The 19,437-nt window shown below is 42.2% G+C and overlaps 1 protein-coding gene across 1 annotated transcript in view; it reads left to right on the top strand.

The window, feature by feature from the left end:
- Positions 1–19,437, top strand: part of CARD11 (caspase recruitment domain family member 11) — a 213,658-nt gene that overhangs the window by 42,738 nt on the left and 151,483 nt on the right. Inside the window, exons 3-4 of the mRNA XM_040357039.1 lie at positions 7,942–8,079; positions 15,852–16,177. Of these exons, the coding sequence (XP_040212973.1) occupies positions 7,942–8,079; positions 15,852–16,177 (464 nt within the window). The remainder of the gene's footprint in view (positions 1–7,941; positions 8,080–15,851; positions 16,178–19,437) is intronic.

Raw genomic sequence — 19,437 nt, forward strand, 5'->3', positions numbered from 1 at the left:
GAGGCAACAATTGTTCTTATACCTAAGCCAGGTAAGGACCCAGGCTTCCTAGAATCATACAGACCTGTATCACTTTTGCAGGTAGATATAAAGATCCTTGCTAAGGTCTTGGCCCTTCGTCTAAATCAGGTGATATTGAGTCTGATCCATGCTGACCAAGCTGGCTTTATGCCTGGCCGCAACACCTCATTCAACCTCAGAAGACTCTATATCAATCTGCAAGCGGTGCATACTGACGTCGGTTCCCGAGTCGTCGTGACCTTCGATACAGCTAAGGCATTTGATTCCGTAGAATGGCGATATCTCTGGGGCTGCCTCAGGGGATTTGGGTTTGGTCCAAAATTCATCAAGTGGGTCCAATTATTGTACCAGGCCCCGAAGGGTAGGGTTGTCACTAATGGATGGATTTCCCAGGCATTTGACCTGACCAGAGGCACTAGACATGGCTGCCCCCTGCCCTTCTTGCTGTACCCCCCAGCAGCTGAACCTCTAGCAATATCTATCAGGGACAATCCTGTGTAGGGATGAGCCGAACATCCCCGTGTTCGGTTCGCACCAGAACCTTCGAACGGACCTAACGTTCACGCGAACGTATCGAACCCCATTGACGTCTATGGGACTTGAACGTTCAAATTCAAAAGTGCTCATTTTATAGCCCAATATACAAGTTATTGTCGGAAAACTGGTTTGGGGACCCGGGTCTTGCCCCAGGGAACATGTATCAATGGAATAAAAAGTTTTAAAACTGTTGTTTTTTCTGGAGCAGCGATTTTAATGATGCTGAAAGTGAAAAAAAAAGAAAAATTCCTTTAAATATCGTACCTGCTGGGTGTCTATAGTAGCGGTACGTGTTTAGAACTGTCCCTGCACAAAATAAGATTACTATAAGAAAAAAGTCATTTAAGACTGCTTGCGGCTTTAATGTAATGTTTGGTCCCTGCAATACGGATGAAAATCACTAAGAAAAATAGCATGGGTTTCCCCCGCCCCTTTCCCTCCAGGTCATTACAAGCCCCTTTGGCCCTATATACTTTGAACAGCAGTATACAGGCGGTGCAAACAAGACAGGGACTGTGGGTTTATTGTTAAGTAGAATCTGTTTGTAATTTTCAACTGGTACTTCTTTAAAGTGTAGCTTCAGCCATAAAATCTTTTTTTAAGCTTTTCTGAAAACATAGAGAAGGGTTATCACCCCTGTAACATTTGTTTTGCTGTCTGTGTGCATCTGTTCAGAAGATTGCACCTCACTTTCTGTCCCAAAGACAAATGATTTTTTGAAAAAAAATTTTTTTGGGTGAAACAAGGATTGTGATTTGTGATAAAGCATCAGTGGACAGGAGACACCTTTTACAGAAGAGAATTTCCCTTCCTAGGGGTATATTTCCTCTTACTTCCTGTTGTCTCCTTCCATTTGCAAGTAGGAGTCGTTTGTAAGTTGGATGTTTGAAAGTAGAGGCCTGACGTATATACTCTGCAGAAATGTGGGCCCTAGGTGTTGGTGTTGCCACAACACTGTAAGCCCTCACAGTTAGTCTCGGTGGGCGCTGGAACGCCCTGCTGTGAAATATTAGATCAAGAATTGTAATTACACGCCCCTGTTGAACAGGGGCAGAAAATTTGGGCCTTAGGTACTGGTGCTGGTGCCACAACACTGCTACCCCTCACAGATACTGTAATTGGAGCACAGCAAAGAGCCACATGCAAAGTATTGCATCAAAAATTGTTATTACACGCCCCTGTTAAACAGGGGCAGAAAAATTGGGCCTTAGGCACTGGTGGCGGTGCCCAGAACTGACAATGTTCTTACTAGCTATCAGCAAGATCATTGAGGAGGAAAAGGATATTCAGTCAGCATAACAGGATAGTCACTCAGCATTAGCATAGGCAGTCTCCAAGGAATCTGACACTTCCAAAAAATTATTCAGTTACATCAGCATCAGGTGCTTGGTAGCTGGTGTTGATCCAAGCCTGATTCATTTTTATGAAGGTCAGTCGATCAACGGAGTCGGTGGAGAGGCACACCCTGTGATCGGTCACAAAGCCTCCAGTAGCACTGAATGTGCGTTCTGAAAGAACGCTGGATGCAGGACAAGCCAGTAGCTCAATAGCGTACTGTGCAAGCTCTGGCCAGTGATCCATCCTCAAGACCCAGTAAGCCAGAGGATTTTCGGTGGGCAAGGTGTCCAAGTCTGATCTTGCCCCTAGGTATTCCCGCACCATGTAAACCAGACGCTGGCGATGGTTGCTGGAACCGGTCATACCTTGGGGCTGCGGACTAAAAAATTGTCTAAACGCATCGGTCAGACAGCCACCTTCTCCACCGCTCACCGAAGCCTCAGCAACAGGTTGTCCAGGACCAGGATTCGGTAATCCCCCCAGGTTCTGGGAACGCGTTGCACAGACCTTTCTGCAAGGCCTCCCGAAGATGTTTCATCTTCTGCTCCCTCTGCGACGGCAAGATAAGGTCCGCAATCTTACTCTTGTAACGTGGATCAAGGAGAGTTGCCAGTCAGTAAAGATCTCTCTCCTTGATACCACGAATACGAGGATCCTTACGCAGGCTTTGCAGGATCAGGGAGGCCATGCAGCGTAGGTTTGCTGAGGCATTCGGGGCACAGTCCTCTGGGTCACTGAGGATGACAGGATCCGCAGCCACCTCATCCCAGCCACGTAAAAGTCTATGGGTTCCTTGGGACTGTAAATGATCCCTTGAAGACTGCTGCTGCTGATGCTGAGTGGTAGGCTCCACCTCCATGCTGATGATACAATCATCCTCCTCCTCCTCGTCCTCTTCCTGTGTGCTAGGCAGGCAAGCAGGACCACTGTCTGGATAAAGGGGGCCTTGAGAGGTAAGGAAGTCCTCCTCTTCCTCCCTCTGTTCTGCCTCAAGGGCCCCCTGTCCATTATTCCACGTAGCATGTGCTCCAACATGTTAATAAGAGGGACAGTCTCACTGATGCATGCACTGTCACTGCTCACCATCCTTGTGGCCTCCTCAAATGGTGACAGGACAGTGCATGCATTCCTGATCAAGGCCCACTGGCGTGGGGGAAAAAAAACCAAGCTCCCCTGACCCAGTTCTGCTGCCATATTGGCACAGGTACTCATTGATGGCCCTCTGCTGCGTGTGCAGCCGCTGCAGCATGGCCAATGTAGAGTTTCATCTGGTGGGCATGTCACAGATTAGGCGGTTCTTGGGCAGGTTGTTTTCCTTTTGGAGGTCTGTCAGCCGAGCAGTGGCATTATATGACCTTCGGAAATGCACACAGACTTTCCTGGCCTGCTTCAGGACATCCAGTAAGCCCGGGTACCTGCCCAAGAACCGCTGCACCACCAAATTCAGAACATGAGCAAAACAGGGCACATGGGTCAGTTGTCCCTGTCGCAGGGCAGAGAGGAGGTTGGTGCCATTGTCGCTAACCACCATTCCTGGCTTAAGCTGGTGTGGCGTCAACCACCTCTGAGCCTGCCCCTGCAGAGATGACAGAACCTCTGCCCCAGTGTGGCTCCTGCCTCCCAAGCACACCAGCTCTAGCACTGCATGGTATCTCTTTGCCTGCATTCCTGCGTAGCCCCTCATACGCCTACGGAGCACGGCTGGTTCCGAGGACACATCAGCACAGGAAGAGGCCACAGAGGAAGAAGAAGAGGAGGGGGTGGAGGAGAGAGGTGTGTCACAACCAGTAGTAGTGTTTTGGAGGCGTGGTGGCGGAACAACCTCCAACACTACTGTACCTTGCCCTGCATCCTTCCCAGCTGCCAGTAGAGTCACCCATTGCGCCGTGAAAGAGAGGTAACGTCCCTGTCCATGCCTGCTGGACCATGAGTCAGCAGTAATATGCACCTTACCACTGACCGCCCTGTCCAGCGAGGCATGAACATTGCCTTCCACATGGCGGTAGAGAGCCGGAATCGCCTTCCGTGAGAAAAAGTGGCGTTTGGGAACTTGCCACTGAGGTACCGCACATTCCACAAACTCATGGAAGGGGGCAGAATCTACCAACTGAAAAGGCAGCAGTTGAAGTGCTAGCAATTTCGCTAAGCTAGCATTCAACCACTGGGCATGTGGATGGCTGAGAGAGTACTTATTTTGGCGCTGCAGCAGCTGGGGCAGGGAAATTTGGCTGGTACAATCTGACATCGGTGTACCGATAGTAGATTGCCCGCATGTACTACTAGGTTGTGACACACCTAATTCTACACCTTCAGTCCTATCAGTGCAGGCTTCAGAGAGGACTGAGGGTATAGTGGGGTTGGAGATCCCAGCTGATGAGGGGCAAGGGGAGGTCCGCTTTGTTCTTTGGTGTGGGTCTTTCAGGTATTAAAAAAAAAAAAAAATGCGCTGATTCAGAAGAAGAAGTGCCAAGCTGCTACATACAAACAAACAAAGCCAGCAAAATAGTAAACAAAAATGTAGCACTAACAAACTGATAATATATAGCATCATGTGAGGTAGCAACCTTAATATTACAAGTGTATATATATGAACTACTGACTAAAATAAGTAGCTCAAACGGTGCTAAATGTAAAAAAACAAAGTGATAAAGTCTGTATCTTAAAGTTAAATGAACATCAATTGAGTAATTGGTGCAAAAAAACAGGTGAGCTGCTGTCCACTGATTGAGATACAACAGGTATACAAGTTGTCTGTAGAACTCTATGAAGATCACAATCACATCAAGGTATGGAGTGGATATAAACACGCTTACCAGATGGGTTGGACTCTAATACTGTACAGCAAAGAGTCAGCCGGACATTGTGGTCTTTGGAAACCGGGACCACTGAAACCGGAATGGGACCATAAGCGGGACTGGAACTCCAGATAGCATGAACAACAGGAACCAGCTATGCTTGAATGGTATATTGCGTCAATACCACGAACTCCGAATACGATCCTTGGACCATCAGTCAGGAGGTGCAGGCAGAGGACGTTGCTAAAGATCCAAAAAAAAGCCATGGGGTGGATGATATAAAATGGAAAAAGGAACTCCAATAGTGCAGGTCAATTAAAACCAAAAAAGGTTTATTTATAAAAGTCATAAACAGAAAATGACATGATAAAAAGTGATCACGTACAAGAATAGCAATGTGGGGTGCTCAATAGCAATACCCGACGCGTTTCGGCTAAGTAAGCCTTCAACAGGTAAGCCTTATGCCCCGTACACACCATCACTTTATGTGATGAAATAAAACAACGTTTTTAAAAACGTCACTTTAATTGACCGTGTGTGGGGGAAAACGTTGTTTTATGTCTTGTAAAAAACGACCAAAAAAAATTGAAGCATGCTTAAATTTTATGTGTCGTTTTTCAAAACGTCGTTTTTTACTTCACAGAAATTGACCGTGTGTAGCAAAAAACGTCGTTTAAAAAGACGTTTTTACACCCGCGCATGCCCAGAAGCTAGTTATGAAGTGAGCTTCAATGGAAAAAGTGGTGAGAACGTAACCTCGCTTTGCTAGAACATTGTGAGAAAAACAATGGTGTGTAGGCAACTTCATCTTTGAAAATTGAAGTTTCAAAAACGTCATTTTTTACTTCACAGAAAATGTCGTTTTTTTTCATCAAATAAAGTGATGGTGTGTATGCGGCATTAGAGTCCAACCCATCTGGTAAGCGTGTTTATATCCACTCCATACCTTGATGTGATTGTGATCTTCATAGAGTTCTACAGACAACTTGTATACCTGTTGTATCTCAATCAGTGGACAGCAGCTCACCTGTTTTTTGCACCAATTACTCAATTGATGTTCATTTAACTTTAAGATACAGACTTTATCACTTTGTTTTTTTACATTTAGCACCGTTTGAGCTACTTATTTTAGTCAGTAGTTCATATATATACACGTATAATATTAAGGTCTTTCAGGTATGCTTGCCAACGAACTGCATGGCAGGTCGACATATACACATATACACACTTTAGCTAGTGTTCTTCTATTGTTCTATTCAAAAAACCGCCACCTCAACCTCCTACTCCATATGGACCTCGTCCTCCTAGGTCAAGATTATTTTTTTAATTTTTTTTATGTTATTTTAAGTTATTTCCCTATCCACATTTATTTGCAGAGTACTTGCCATGTTCTTACCAACATTTTGCAGCCCTCTAGCCCTTTCCATTAGTGTTTTAGAGACATTTTAGTACTGAAAAGTTTGGGTCCCCATTAACTTCAATGGGGTTCGGGTTCGGGGTCAAGTTCGGGTCCCGAACCCAGACTTTTTTCTGAAGTTCGGCCGAACCCGTCGAACCCGAACATCCAGGTTTCTGCTCAACTCTAGTGGTGGTGTATATCAGTCTCATTCTCTGTCCTTGCACTCACATCTGCCATTCGTGTGAAATTTGGACTACTTCTTTCTGGAATCAGGAGTTTTTGTTCTACTCACCTGTGTACACAATTAATTTTCATTTATATAATTTTTTATATATATATATATTTTTTTTATATATATATATTTATATTTTTTCCTTTTTTGGACATTTCACGGTTTGTCTAACAAGGACACTTATGTATTATATTTGTTTATTCACTTGAAACCAATTTCTTTTAGCACTTTATTTGATGAATTTGTTTATTCTTTATTGATATGTATGGTGACATTTACCTATGTTGACAGAGGGATCTGTTATTGGGATTACATTACATTTTTCCTTCAGTGGTATTTTTATTATGATCACTCATATTTTCAGCTACATTTAGCGCAACTATAATTATCCTTATTTACTGTTATCACATGATTATCACATGTTTCTTATGTTGCAGCTTTGTTTCACTTTTAGATTGCATCAATAACATTCATTAGCACTATTAGCGCAGAATTTACCCCTCCATTCCACTAAATCATTGCATCAGGTTGAACCAGAATGGTGTAGCAAGAGAAAATAAATATTGTTAATCACACTAACACAGTAGCAATCACCAAGGAGGAGGATTAACGCCATTAATTTTCACAGTGTTAATCAGTAGTAAAGTGGTTAAAGCCAGAAAAATTCTAATTGTTACAGACTTGGCAACAAGGCAGGCTGTGAGGAGTGCTAACTTCTATGCTATATAAATTATTGTCAATGAGCACATACTGTATATTTGTGCAGTGAGTAAAAAAGCAGACACTTGTACTAAATACAAAGGAATGATTAACTTTCTACAACTTTGCATTGCACTGTCTGGCATTTATTTATTTTTTACTTTAGTAAAACAGGCAGCAGATATGAAAAGCATTCATATATTCACTTATATGCTCTACAGAGAACTTTAGTCCAAGACTCGATATCTAGAGTGCTTTGTTATGCAGATATCAGCCATCTTCTGTCATTGAGAACTCTAACCCATCCCCTCTTTCGGTCAGTAAGGCTATCTGTAAAAGTAATGAGACAGTAGAGAGAAGCTGGAGGAAGGAAGAGGCCAGAACTCTCAACCACAGATGTTGGGTGAGATTTACAAAATAGAGCATACTGGGTATCGGGAGTGTTCTGCAGTTTATACAGGCTTGGATGCCAGTTTTTTGTATCTGCTGATTGTTTAGCGTGTATAAAGTGACCACAAGGTCTCTTTTCTAACCAAAGGAAGTAATTGGCTCTTTCTAAATGAATGTGCATGTACACACACAATCTATATTTCAGTATATTTGACTTCATGCCTAACTGTGTACAGTTTTCCTAAGCAAATACTTTTTGTGAATGTATTTTAAAATGTCTTTCCTGGAGATCCTGCTGGAAGCAGCGTTTTCTAGCGCTCGCTTTTAGGAACAGCAGCATGGTCTACCTGCACACTCCTTCGGTTAACCATTGGGACTGCAGGAGGCACGCACAGGCCTGAAGGCTTATTAAACGTGAACCATGATGTCAAACATCCTGAAAAATAGATTTAGGCTTTACATACACTTTAATGTGAAACCCTATAGTCCAGGAAGAAAGTGATTTTTGCTATTTATATATACATTCGCAGGGCGACTTTTGGATATTCTACACACAAAAGGACAACGAGGTTATATAGTCTTTTTGGAAAGTCTGGAGTTTTACTACCCAGAACTCTACAAACTCGTTACAGGAAAAGAACCAACAAGAAGATTTTCTACTATAGTCGGTAAGTATGGTCTAATAATAATGTTTTTACACAGGTTGTAGACAGCCGGGCATTCTCTGACCTTCTACCTTTATATCCCATTCAACAACATACTTCTGGTACTGTGAGAAAGCAACATATTTCTACCTGAAACTTTTGATATCACTGTGAAAAAATCATGCCTTTCTAGCACACGCTTTGGCTTTGTTGATCTTCAATTTAAAGCTGTTAAAGCAAACTTGATTCTGGTTCTCATATCAAAGGCTATCAAATCACTGATCCCCTAAGGAGGTAAACAACAACTTCTAATGATAGAGGATTGGATTTCCTAGGTCAGCCCTTCTCAAGCAGGCTTTTGTGGCAGAGTGTTGTGTTCTAAGATTTTTTTTCCACCTTTTGGCTCAGAAGAAGAAGCTTTCTCATTGCTACTGCTTCTTGAAGCACATTATGAATCATCCAGTCCCCAGTCTTGCTCCACGGCCTGCCTTGAGTAACCTGATCACCTACGATCCTGTCCAGCACCTACTGCCTAGGTTTATAAGTACACTAGGCCTTGCCTTATTTTGATTTGAGTTACTTACAGTTACTCAGTTCAACATGTCTATTAAAAAGTGTTCAGCACACAGTCTGGCAGCATCAGGTGACCTTGTTCCATTTTCCCTGGCTGTTTCAAGGAGCAATTTATTGGTTTCTCCAGAAGGAAGCACTGGGGTTGATTTACTAAAACTAGAAAGTGCAAAATCTGGTGCAGCTCTGCATAGAAACTAATCATCTTCTAGGTTTTATTGTCAAAGCTTAATTGAACAAGCTGAAGTTAGAAGCTGATTGGCTACCATGCACAGCTGCACCATATTTTGCACTCTCCAGTTTTAGTAAATCAACCCCAATGTCTCTCTTTTGGATATTGGGACCCCTATTTAACCACTTAAAGCGGGGGTTCACCCTTAGAGGGCACTTTTTCCCCTTAGATTCCTGCTCGTTTTCTCTAGGGGAATCGGCAATTTGTTTCAAAATATGTGCAGTACTTACTCGTTTACGAGATGCATCCTCTCCGTCGCTTCCGGGTATGGGCTGCGGGAATGGGCGTTCCTTCTTGATTGACAGTCTTCCGAGAGGCTTCCGACGGTCGCATACATCGCGTCACGATTTTCCGAAAGAAGCCGAACGTCGGTGCGCAGGCGCAGTATACAGCCGCACCGACGTTCGGCTTCTTTCGGCTACGAGTGACGTGATGGATGCGACCGTCGGAAGCCTGTCAATCAAGAAGGAACGCCCGCTCCCGAAGACCCATACCCGGAAGCGACGGAAGAAGATGCAGCTCGAAAACGGGTAAGTACTGCTCATATTTTAATACAAATAGCCAATTCCCCTAGACCGAACGAGCGGGAATCTAAGGGGAGAAAATTTTTTTTTTTAGAAATGGGTGAACTCCCGCTTTAAGCCCAGACCATTTGGCTGGCCAAAGACCAGGCCACTTTTTGCGATTTGGCACTGCGTCGCTTTAACTAACAATTGCCCGGTCATGTGACGTGGCTCCCAAACAAAATTTACGTCCTTTTTTCCCCACAAATAGAGCTTTCTTTTGGTGGCATTTGATCAACTGGGAGGTTTTTATTTTTTGCGCTATAAACAAAAATAGAGCGACAATTTTGAAAAGAAAAGCAATATTTTGTACTTTTTGCTATAATAAATGTCCCTAATTTTTTTTTTAAAAAGCAAATTTTTTCTCAGTTAAGGCCGATAAAAATTGCAATAAGTGTATATTGATTGGTTTGCGCAAAAGTTATAGCGTCTACAAAATAGTGGATAGTTTTATGGCATTTTTATTATTTTATTTTTTTACTAGTAATGGTTGCGATCTGCGATTTTTATTGTGACTGCGACTTTATGGCAGACACATCGGACACTTTTGACACAGAGATCAGTGCTATAAAAATGCACTGATTACTGTGAAAATGACACTGGCAGTGAAGGGGTCAACCACTAGGTGGCGCTGAAGGGGTTAAGTGTATCCTAGGGAGTGAATCTAACTGTTAGGGGGAGGAGCTACCAGTGAAACGTCACCGATCACTGTTTACAATCACAGGGAACATTCGATCAGTGACATGTCACTAGGCAGAACAGGGGAATGCCTTGTTTACAAACATTAAGTTCCCGGGACCCGCGAGCACACTCACGAGGCACTCGGCTAGGTGGCCAATTTAAATGGACGTACAGATACGCTCATTTGCCTGCCTGTGCCATTGTGCAGACATATACTTTCGTGCGGCGGTCGCTATGTGGTTAAATAGAATCATCCTTATCAACAATCTCTTTGCCTCCGCTGCCTGAGCATGAGGCTTGCACTGTGTTTTCCAGAGCAATCTAAAACTGAACCTAGTTCTGAACCTATGGGGCCCTTATCTCTCAGAATGCTTGTTGACACTATTGTTATCAATAATTTAAAATTAGAAACTTAACGGCCTACGTCTGTGAAATCTGTATTTGATCAGATTCTTGATAACCTCAAAATTCTGATGCTGTATGGGCCTAGAGTACACCTGCTGTACCAGATGTAGAGTCTATTAGAGCTCATACTACTGAAAAGACCATACCTTACAGTGCCTTGAAAAAGTATTCATACCCTTTGACATTTTCCACATTTTGTCATGTTACAACCAAAACGTAAATTTATTTTATTGGGATTTTATGTGATAGACCAACACAAAGTGGCGCATATTTGTAAAGTGGAAGGAAAATTATAAATGGTTTTCAATTTTTTTACAAATAAATATCTGAAAAGTGCAGCATGTATTTGTAGTCAGTACTTTGTAGAACCACCTTTAGCTGCAATTACAGCTACAAGTCTTTTTGGGGATGTCTCTACCAGCTTTGCACATCTACAGAGTGACATTTTTGCCCATTCTGCTTTGCAAATTGGCTCAAGCTCTGTCAGATTGGATGGAAAACGTCTGTGAACAGTAATTTTCAAGTCTTGCCATAGATTTTCAATTGGATTTAGGTCTGGACTTTGACTAGGCCATTATAGCACATGAATATGAGTTGATCTAACCCATTCTATTGTAGCTCTGGCTGTATGTTAAGGGTCGTTGTCCTGCTGGCAGGTGAACCTCTGTCCCAGTCTTAAATCTTTTGCAGACTCTTAGGCCTTGTACACACGATAGGTTAACCAGAGGACAACGGTCTGATGGACCGTTTTCAACGGTCAAAACCGATCGTGTGTGGGCCCTATAGGTTATTTAACCATAGGTTTAAAAAAAGCCAACTTGCTTTAAAATTAACCTATGGATTCCTAACCGATAGGTCAAAACCGATCGTTAGTAGGAACGTCCATCGGTTAAAAATCCATGCATGCTCAGAATCAAGTCGACGCATGCTTGGAAGCATTGAACTTCGTTTTTTTCAGCACGTCGTTGTGTTTTACGTCACCACGTTCTGACACGATCGGTTATTTAACCTATGGTGTGTAGGCGTGACGGACCATCAGTCAGCTTTATCGGTTAACCTATGACAATGGTCCTTCAGACCATTCTCATCAGATGGACTGATCGTGTGTACGAGGCTTAACAGGTTTTCTTCTAAGATTGCTCTGTATTTAGCTCCATCCATCTTCCCATCAACTCAGCTTCTCTGTCCCGGCTGAAGAAAAGCATCCCTACAAAATGATGCTGCCACCACCAGGTTTCACGGTGGGGATGGTGTGTTCCGGGTGGTGTGCAGTGTTAGTTTTCTGCCACACATAGCATTTTGCTTTTAGGCCAAAAAGTTCAATTTTGGTCTCATCTGAAAACCATTTATCTTTTTCCTTCCACTTCACAATTATGTGTCACTTTGTGTTGGTCTATCACATAAAATTCACCTAAAATACATTTAAGTTTTTGGTTGTAACATGACAAAATGTGAACAATTTAAAGTGGCATGAATACTTTTTCAAGGCACTGTATATCCTCTGTATTTGGAAATCCCCCCTCCCTATATCCTCTGTACTTGAAAATCCCCCCAAAAAGATTGGGACTGAGAAGAAGCATTTTCCCTCTGGTAGGGATTACCTTGACAAATTTTCCATACCTACTGTGCACTTTTTAGTTCTTCACATTAATGAGCATTTCATCAGTTTGGTTGATACTTTACCTCTAGTAACTTCACTGATAAACAGACTCAATATTTAAGTCTCAGTTTGAATGAACTCAAACTACTCTCCATCTTCTGTCGGCAGTGACCATAATTTCTGAAACCATGTCTCAATGGATAACATTTTTTTAAAAGAACTGCATAAACACAAGTCCAAATCCTCAGGCTTTGACACTTGCTGAACAAATGTTTGAAACCCTCAGTTGAAAATTGATTCAAAATTATCTGCTATTCCTATTTCTCTTAATGGACTTTAAGAAAAAGATTTTGTGGCAAGTACATAGGGCCAGATTCAGGTAGAAGTGCGGCGGCATAACGTATCGTAGATACGTTACACCGCCGCAAGTTTTCATCGCAAGTGCCTGATTCACAGAGAAAACCTACGCCGGCGGCCTGCGGCGCAAGCCCGCGTAATTCAAAGGGGCGTATGCCATTTAAATTAGGCGCGCTCCCGCGCCGGACCTACTGCGCATGCTCCCCTTTGAATTACCCGCCGTGCTTTGCGCGAAGTGACGTCATTTTTTCGAACGGCGACGCGCGTCGCGTAATTCCGTATTCCCGGGCGGCTTACGCAAACGATGTGAATTTTTAAATTTCGACGCGGGAACGGCGGCCATACTTTATACAGCACATACGTGTGCTGTGTAAAGTTAAGGCACCCAAAACGACGACTAACTTTGCGACGGGAAACTAGACTAGCGGCGACGTAGTGAACGGGAAAAACCATTGTGGATCGCCGTAACTCCGAATTTGCATACCCGACGCTGGTTTACGACGCAAACTCCCCCCAGCGGCGGCCGCGGTACTGCATCCTAAGATCCGACAGTGTAAAACAATTACAACTGTCGGCTCTTAGGGATATCTATGCGTAACTGATTCTATGAATCAGTCGCATAGATACTCTGAGAGATACGACGGAGTATCTGAGATACTCCGTCGTATCTCGGCTGTGAATCTGGCCCATAAATCTTATTTTACTTCACTTACCTGGAAACTGCAGGAATTCTTTCTGTCACCTATCTGTTGACATCTGTTTGACATATGTGGTTATATATACTATATTACCAAAAGTATTGGGATGCCTGTAAAACGCACATGAACTTTAATGGCATCCCGGTCTTAGCCTGTAGGGTTCAATATTGAGTTGGCCCACCCTTTGCAACTCTTCTGGGAAAACTGTCCACAAAGTTTAGGAGTGTGTCTATGGGAATATTTGACTATCTTTCCAGAAGCACATTTGTGAGGTCAGACCCTGATGTTGGACAAGAAGGCCTGACTCACAGTCTCTGCTCTAATTTGTCCCAAAAGTGTTCTATCGGGTTGAGGCCGGTCAAGTTCCTCCACCCCAAATGATTTGGACCAGTGCACAAAACAAGGTCCATAAAGACATGAATGAGCGAGTTTGGGGTAGAGGAACTTAACTGGCCTGCTTAGAGTCCTGACCTCAACTTAGTAGGACACCTTTGGAATTAATTAGAGTGGAGATTGCGAGACCAGCCCTTGTGTTCTTTTTGGTCAGCAGTGGCTTTCGCCTTAGAACTTTCCCATGGATGCCATTTTTGCCCAATCCTTTTTTTATTGTTGAATCATGAACACTGACCTTAAAGCATAACTCCCTCTGGATGATCTATGTACATTGCAGGGATTATAACAAACTTTGTTGCATATTCCTACCTTTTGTTATTCTGAGGAAATCACTATTTGTTCCTCTGTGCCTTTGTGCTAAGTGGGTCTAATGGGAGTGGCTTTTATAGTTATCAGTCAGCTGCTGCACCAGCAGGGCACTAATGAGAAAATTTGCTGGGTCTGCATCCCTTTAGACATGTTCCTATTGGGAGTATCTCACCAAGAATGACATTTTTGTTCCAGGGGATGCCAGAAATCTGACTTGAATCTTAGGCAGACTTCTGGTAAAATTGGTGAGCCAATGACACAAGCAGGAAACTATGTTTCTGGGGTGTGTTAAGTACACATTCTGTGTACAGAACAGCTCCTGGTAGCCATATTGCATTGCATTTTCAGAAAATTACAGCGGCTGCAGATTAAAAAGGAAAGGTAATTTTTAATAACATTCAATTACAATATGACTTGTGTCTCAGTTGTATACGTTATATTATTTTTTCTTTATTTGCTTTTCTCCCCCACACAAGTGGAGTTACCCTTTAACTGAAGCAAGTGAGGGCTGCAGTTCTTTAGATGTTGTTCAGGGGTAATTTTACGACCTTGTTGCGGCCTTGAAGTAGATTTGAGAAGGTTCACCACTGTGTCAAGTTTTCTCATTTTGTGGATAATGGCTCTCACCGTGGTTTACTAGAGTCCCAAAGCCTTAGAAATGGCTTTGTAACCCTTTCCAGACTAAGACATGTAATTTACATTGTTTCTCATCTGTTTTTGAATTTCTTTAGATCACGACATGATGTGTTGCTTGATGTAGTGTGTTGCTTTTTGATATCTTTTAATGTGCTTCACTTTGTCAGACAGCTTCTATTTAAGTGATTTCTTAATTCAACGGGTCTGGCAGTGATCAGGCCTGGGTGTGGCAAGTGAAATTTAACTCAGCTTTCCAAATATTGTGATTAATCACAGTTCATTCATGATTTAGCAAGGGGGCAATAACTTTTTCACATAGGGCCAGGCACATTTGGACAGCTTTTTTTCCCTTAATATATGAAATCATTTAAAAAATTCCATTTGTATGTACTTCTTTGTGTAATATTAAAATGTATTTGTTGATTTGAATCATTTAAGTGCAACAAATATGCAACAAAAAAAATCAAGACGGGGTAAATATTTTTTCACCGTACTGTATGAATTTTTTCTGCTGTGCAGTCAGCCCAAGTTTGCTAGTGAACAATACAGGAAATTAGGCTACAAAAGGCTGAGCCAACCCAGAGGCAGGAGAGACACCTGTGTCCTGTGGTGGAAAGGACTTAACTGGGCCAGGAACCTCTCATGTTTCTGCTCTCCAGCTGTATCCTGTGCTCTGCATGACCAATATGTCAATGGGCAAATTGGCCCCATTGACAATGGTCACCATGGAAAACAGTGAATCTTTCAAGACCTTTAGAATTCCATCAGTGTGCAGCGCCAAAAAGGTAAGTGCTTGCATCGAGTTCATGTACCTGTCACAGACAGTGACATAAATTTTGTCTGTGTCTGCTCTGGGAAAAGAGTGTCTGCGTCTTCTATACTATGGGTGGGCAGAGCCTAATGGGGTACTGAGTGACTAGTTCCCAATCAGGTCCCCCCTACTTCTGATTGACAGAGCACTGGAATGAGTGAATCCATAGCCAATATACAGTCCAATAGCGGCTTGGAATCTGCCCTGTTGTGCACTGACACTCAAAAGTGAAGCAGACTTGATGGGAAACAATTTTTTTTTTTTATAAATTCTTTGTTTATTTCAAGAATTACTTTACAATATTAAATGCATCATATGCATTACATATTGCAAGAAAATATTGTTTTGTTGTGCAGATCTGAATTCCTTTTTATAACGATTTGCACTTTAGTTGCATCACACTTGTTATTTTTAATAGGCTGCTATACTAATAACTTTGAACAGCTGACTGAAAGTGGCTCCATCCAGGCTGTAAACAATAATAGTTTAAACTGAAAATCTGTTGACTATATGATATTGACAGTGTTCTTTCTTCTTTTAGTTGAAGAAGGTCATGAAGCGCTCACACAGTTTCTGATGAATGAAGTCATCAAGCTGCAGCAGCAGTTAAAAACAAAAGAAGTTCAGAAATGTGAACTTGTAGCCAACTCCAGACAGCTTGAGGATGAACGGAAGCAGCTAAAGCTTGTTAACTTGGAGCTGTTAACATTTCAGGAGCGTTACAACAAAATGAAAGAAGAGCGAAATAACTGTAATGATGAGTTAATTAAAGTGAAGGATGAAAATTATAATTTAGCAATGAGGTATGCGCAACTCAGCGAGGAAAAGAACATGGCTGTTATGAGAAGTCGAGATCTGCAACTTGAGGTGACATTTATATATTTTTATTTGAAATGCACAAAAGAAACCTATCATATCTAATGTGATTGAATATTTATTATTAATTCTATAGTTCTTTTAAAAAATGAATGTCATATTATTATACCAGCATTTGATATATTTAACCAGGGCCGTCTTTAATATTGTTTGGGCCCTGGGCAAACATTTTTTTTGGGCCCCCCTCCAGCTTATTTTGGGCCTGGCTGGTTCACATGTATGTTTTGGCGGCCCTCATTTGTGCAGGCACAGCAGCCCATTGATTTGAATGGGCTGCCATGCCTTTGTTTCCTGCAGAAAAAAGGTGCATTCAGCATTTGAAAAATACAGTTGCCTTGAAATCCATTCTGCTTTTGCGCCATGCTACTTACCTGCAGTTCTTGCACACACAAACACACTGTGTTTTTAAAAGCGTGACCTAAACGTCTAAAAATGCAGCAAGTTTGACAGTGTGGGAACTGCACATAAGTCACAGCAGACAGCAGAATGGACAGACAGTGCTGTATTTCAGTGCTTGATGGGCATAGACGTGCCGTGTGCGCAGCCTATTACATGAGGCATGCGCTTTTCTTTGCAGGAAACGCAGGCATGGCGGCCCATTCAAATGAATGGGCTGCTATGCCTGCGCAAATGTGGGCCGCCAAAACACATACATGTGAACCAGCCAGGCCCAAAATAAGCCCATCAAGCAGTTAAATACAGACAGTAATGTCATGTGCTCTGAGGCCTTACTCAGCCTGGACTGCAGGTCTGGTCTGTGATTTAAAGAGTTTCTCTATTTTACACATGGCATGGGGTCCCATGGTGCTAAAGCAGAATGGACAGACGGTGCTGTGACCCCCATGCCATGCCATGTGTAAAATAGAGGAACTTTTTAAAACACTGACCAGACCTGCAGTGAATCATCAAATATTATAAAGACTTTGGGCACACTCTACAGAAAACTTCTATTTACAATATAGATTAGCAAACAGTGACATACCTTGAGGAGCAGGACATGAAGAAGTCAGCCTTGGGAAGAGCAAACTGGGGATGTTATAAAATCACATTCTAATTCACTTTTATATACAAGCAGCACCCAGTGGCAGGAAGGGAGAAGTGCACTTCTAAAGGGAAGCCAGGGGTGCTGTACATTTTAAAACACTGGGAAGGGAAGCAGTACTGTCACTGGCTGCGTGCCGCTGATGATTTTCAGCCTGATTTGTGGGCAGCACAGGGGCTTAACGGACGACAGGGCCGCCATCAGGAATTATGGGGCCACTTACACAGCTTCAGGCATGGGCCCCCTGGAGCAGAGAACCGGGATGGGGGGGTGCTGCCGCCTGAAATTAAGAAGCAGGGGGGGGGGCTGCCACGAATTTAGAAGCGGGGGCCCTTTACAAAAAAAGAAAAAATAAATAAACAAAAATTATATATAAAAAAAGGGGTGTAGCCATCCGCTGGGCCCTTTAATAAAAAGAAAAAAAGAAATAAAAAATATATATAAAAAATATATTTTAAAAAGGGGGTTGCAATCTGGGGCCATGGGGACCTCTGGGCCCTTTAATAATTTTTTTTTTAATAAATTACAAAAAAAAGGGGGTTGCCATCCGGGACCTCTGGGCCCTTTAATAAAAAATAAAAAATATATATATAAAAAAGAAACGTTTATAAAAAAAAAATAAAAAAAAAGGGGGGGTTGCCATCCAGGGCCCTGGGGACCTCTGGGCCCTTCAATAAAAAAAAATATATAAACAAAAATAAAAAAATAAACATTTATAAAAAAAATAAAGGGTGTTTTCCACATGGGGACCTCTGAGCCCTTTAATAAAAAAATATATATATATTAAAAAAAATATTTTTTTTTTATTTAAAAATAAATGAAAAAAGGGGCGTTGCCATCTGGGCCTCTGGGGACCCTTAAAAAATGTCCCTTTAATAAAAAAAAATATATATTAAAAAAATATATATTTTTTTATTTAAAAATAAATAAAAAATTGGGGGGTTGCCATCTGGGGCCCTGGGGGCCTCCGGACCCCTAAAAAAAAAAAAAAATTTTTTTTTTTTTTTTCTTTTTTAAAGGGGGGTGCTTTGGGCCCCCAACAGTGACAGGGCCCAGGGCACCTGCCCCATTTGCCCTGCGGTAAAGACGGCCCTGTATTTAACATATTAATTTAATCACCTCAAAGACATCTTTTATTCCAAACCAAACATGCCCAGTTTTTCCAGCTATTTATTGTATTTATTGGTAAGACTTTGCATTTCCTTTATAAAGTTTCCTGCCATGGAACAAACAGCAAAACACCTTTTACAGTGTGGTGCCCAGAACTATGCCTATTATTTATGCCATCCAAAATTATAACAAATTTCTGCTCCTATTAAACGTTCATTTTACAACTTGGGTATTAACGGTTTTTAACACAGTATGCTGCATTGATGTGACAATGGCATTTCCCAGTTTCTTAGAATCTTTTGGTTCATTATTATTTGTTTCTGTTTTAGTTGGAGCATATTTTTATAACTGGCATGTCCACTTGATTTGCTGGAGAAACTTGAGTGTCCTGGCATCTTTGCTCTGTTTATTTTATTGCTCTTTGATTGTTTTGAGACCAGTAAATGCTGAGAGTGAACTGGTTGAGTTTTTGGGGACAAAAAAAAAAAAAGATACACCCTGTATATATGGTTCCTGGAATAAGTTTAAAACAACAGGAAAAAAATGGAGCTAAGTTTGTAACATTCCTAATTTTTTTTGCAAATTTTCCCACAAGTATGATGCATGAATGAATAGTGCAAATTACCACAGCTACTGCACAGCATTTTTCATAAGGATCCTGCTTTTATTTTAGCCCTTTTAATTACTGTTTGAGATCTTTAAACACTTGATCTCCGGAAGGTTTTAACCCTTTCATGACCAGGCCATTTTTTTTGCTATTCCGTACTCTTTTTTTTTTTTTTAAAGTGTATTTTGTGCGTGTACTCGAGAGAGGAGCCGGACTGCAGGAGTTGGGAGTAGGCAGGCCTCCCCCAGAGGCAATCTGCCACCTTTCTGCAATGGCGGGTGTGTGAGGGGGTCCTCCCACACAGCGCGCCCTACCTGCTCCGCTTTGAAGCCCAACGGGGCAGATTATAAGGGAGTGAGAGGATTTGCCCGCTCAACCAGCCCCGTTAGTCCTTCGCCTCTCTTTTTTAGAGGCCGCATGGTCAAAGTGCGTGCATGTTAACCCAATTTCGAGTGCGTGTAAGTGTGGTGGTTTTTGTGGAAGGGGGGTGGG

Source organism: Rana temporaria, chromosome 6 (genome assembly GCF_905171775.1).
Source record: "Rana temporaria chromosome 6, aRanTem1.1, whole genome shotgun sequence".
Lineage (NCBI taxonomy): Eukaryota > Metazoa > Chordata > Amphibia > Anura > Ranidae > Rana > Rana temporaria.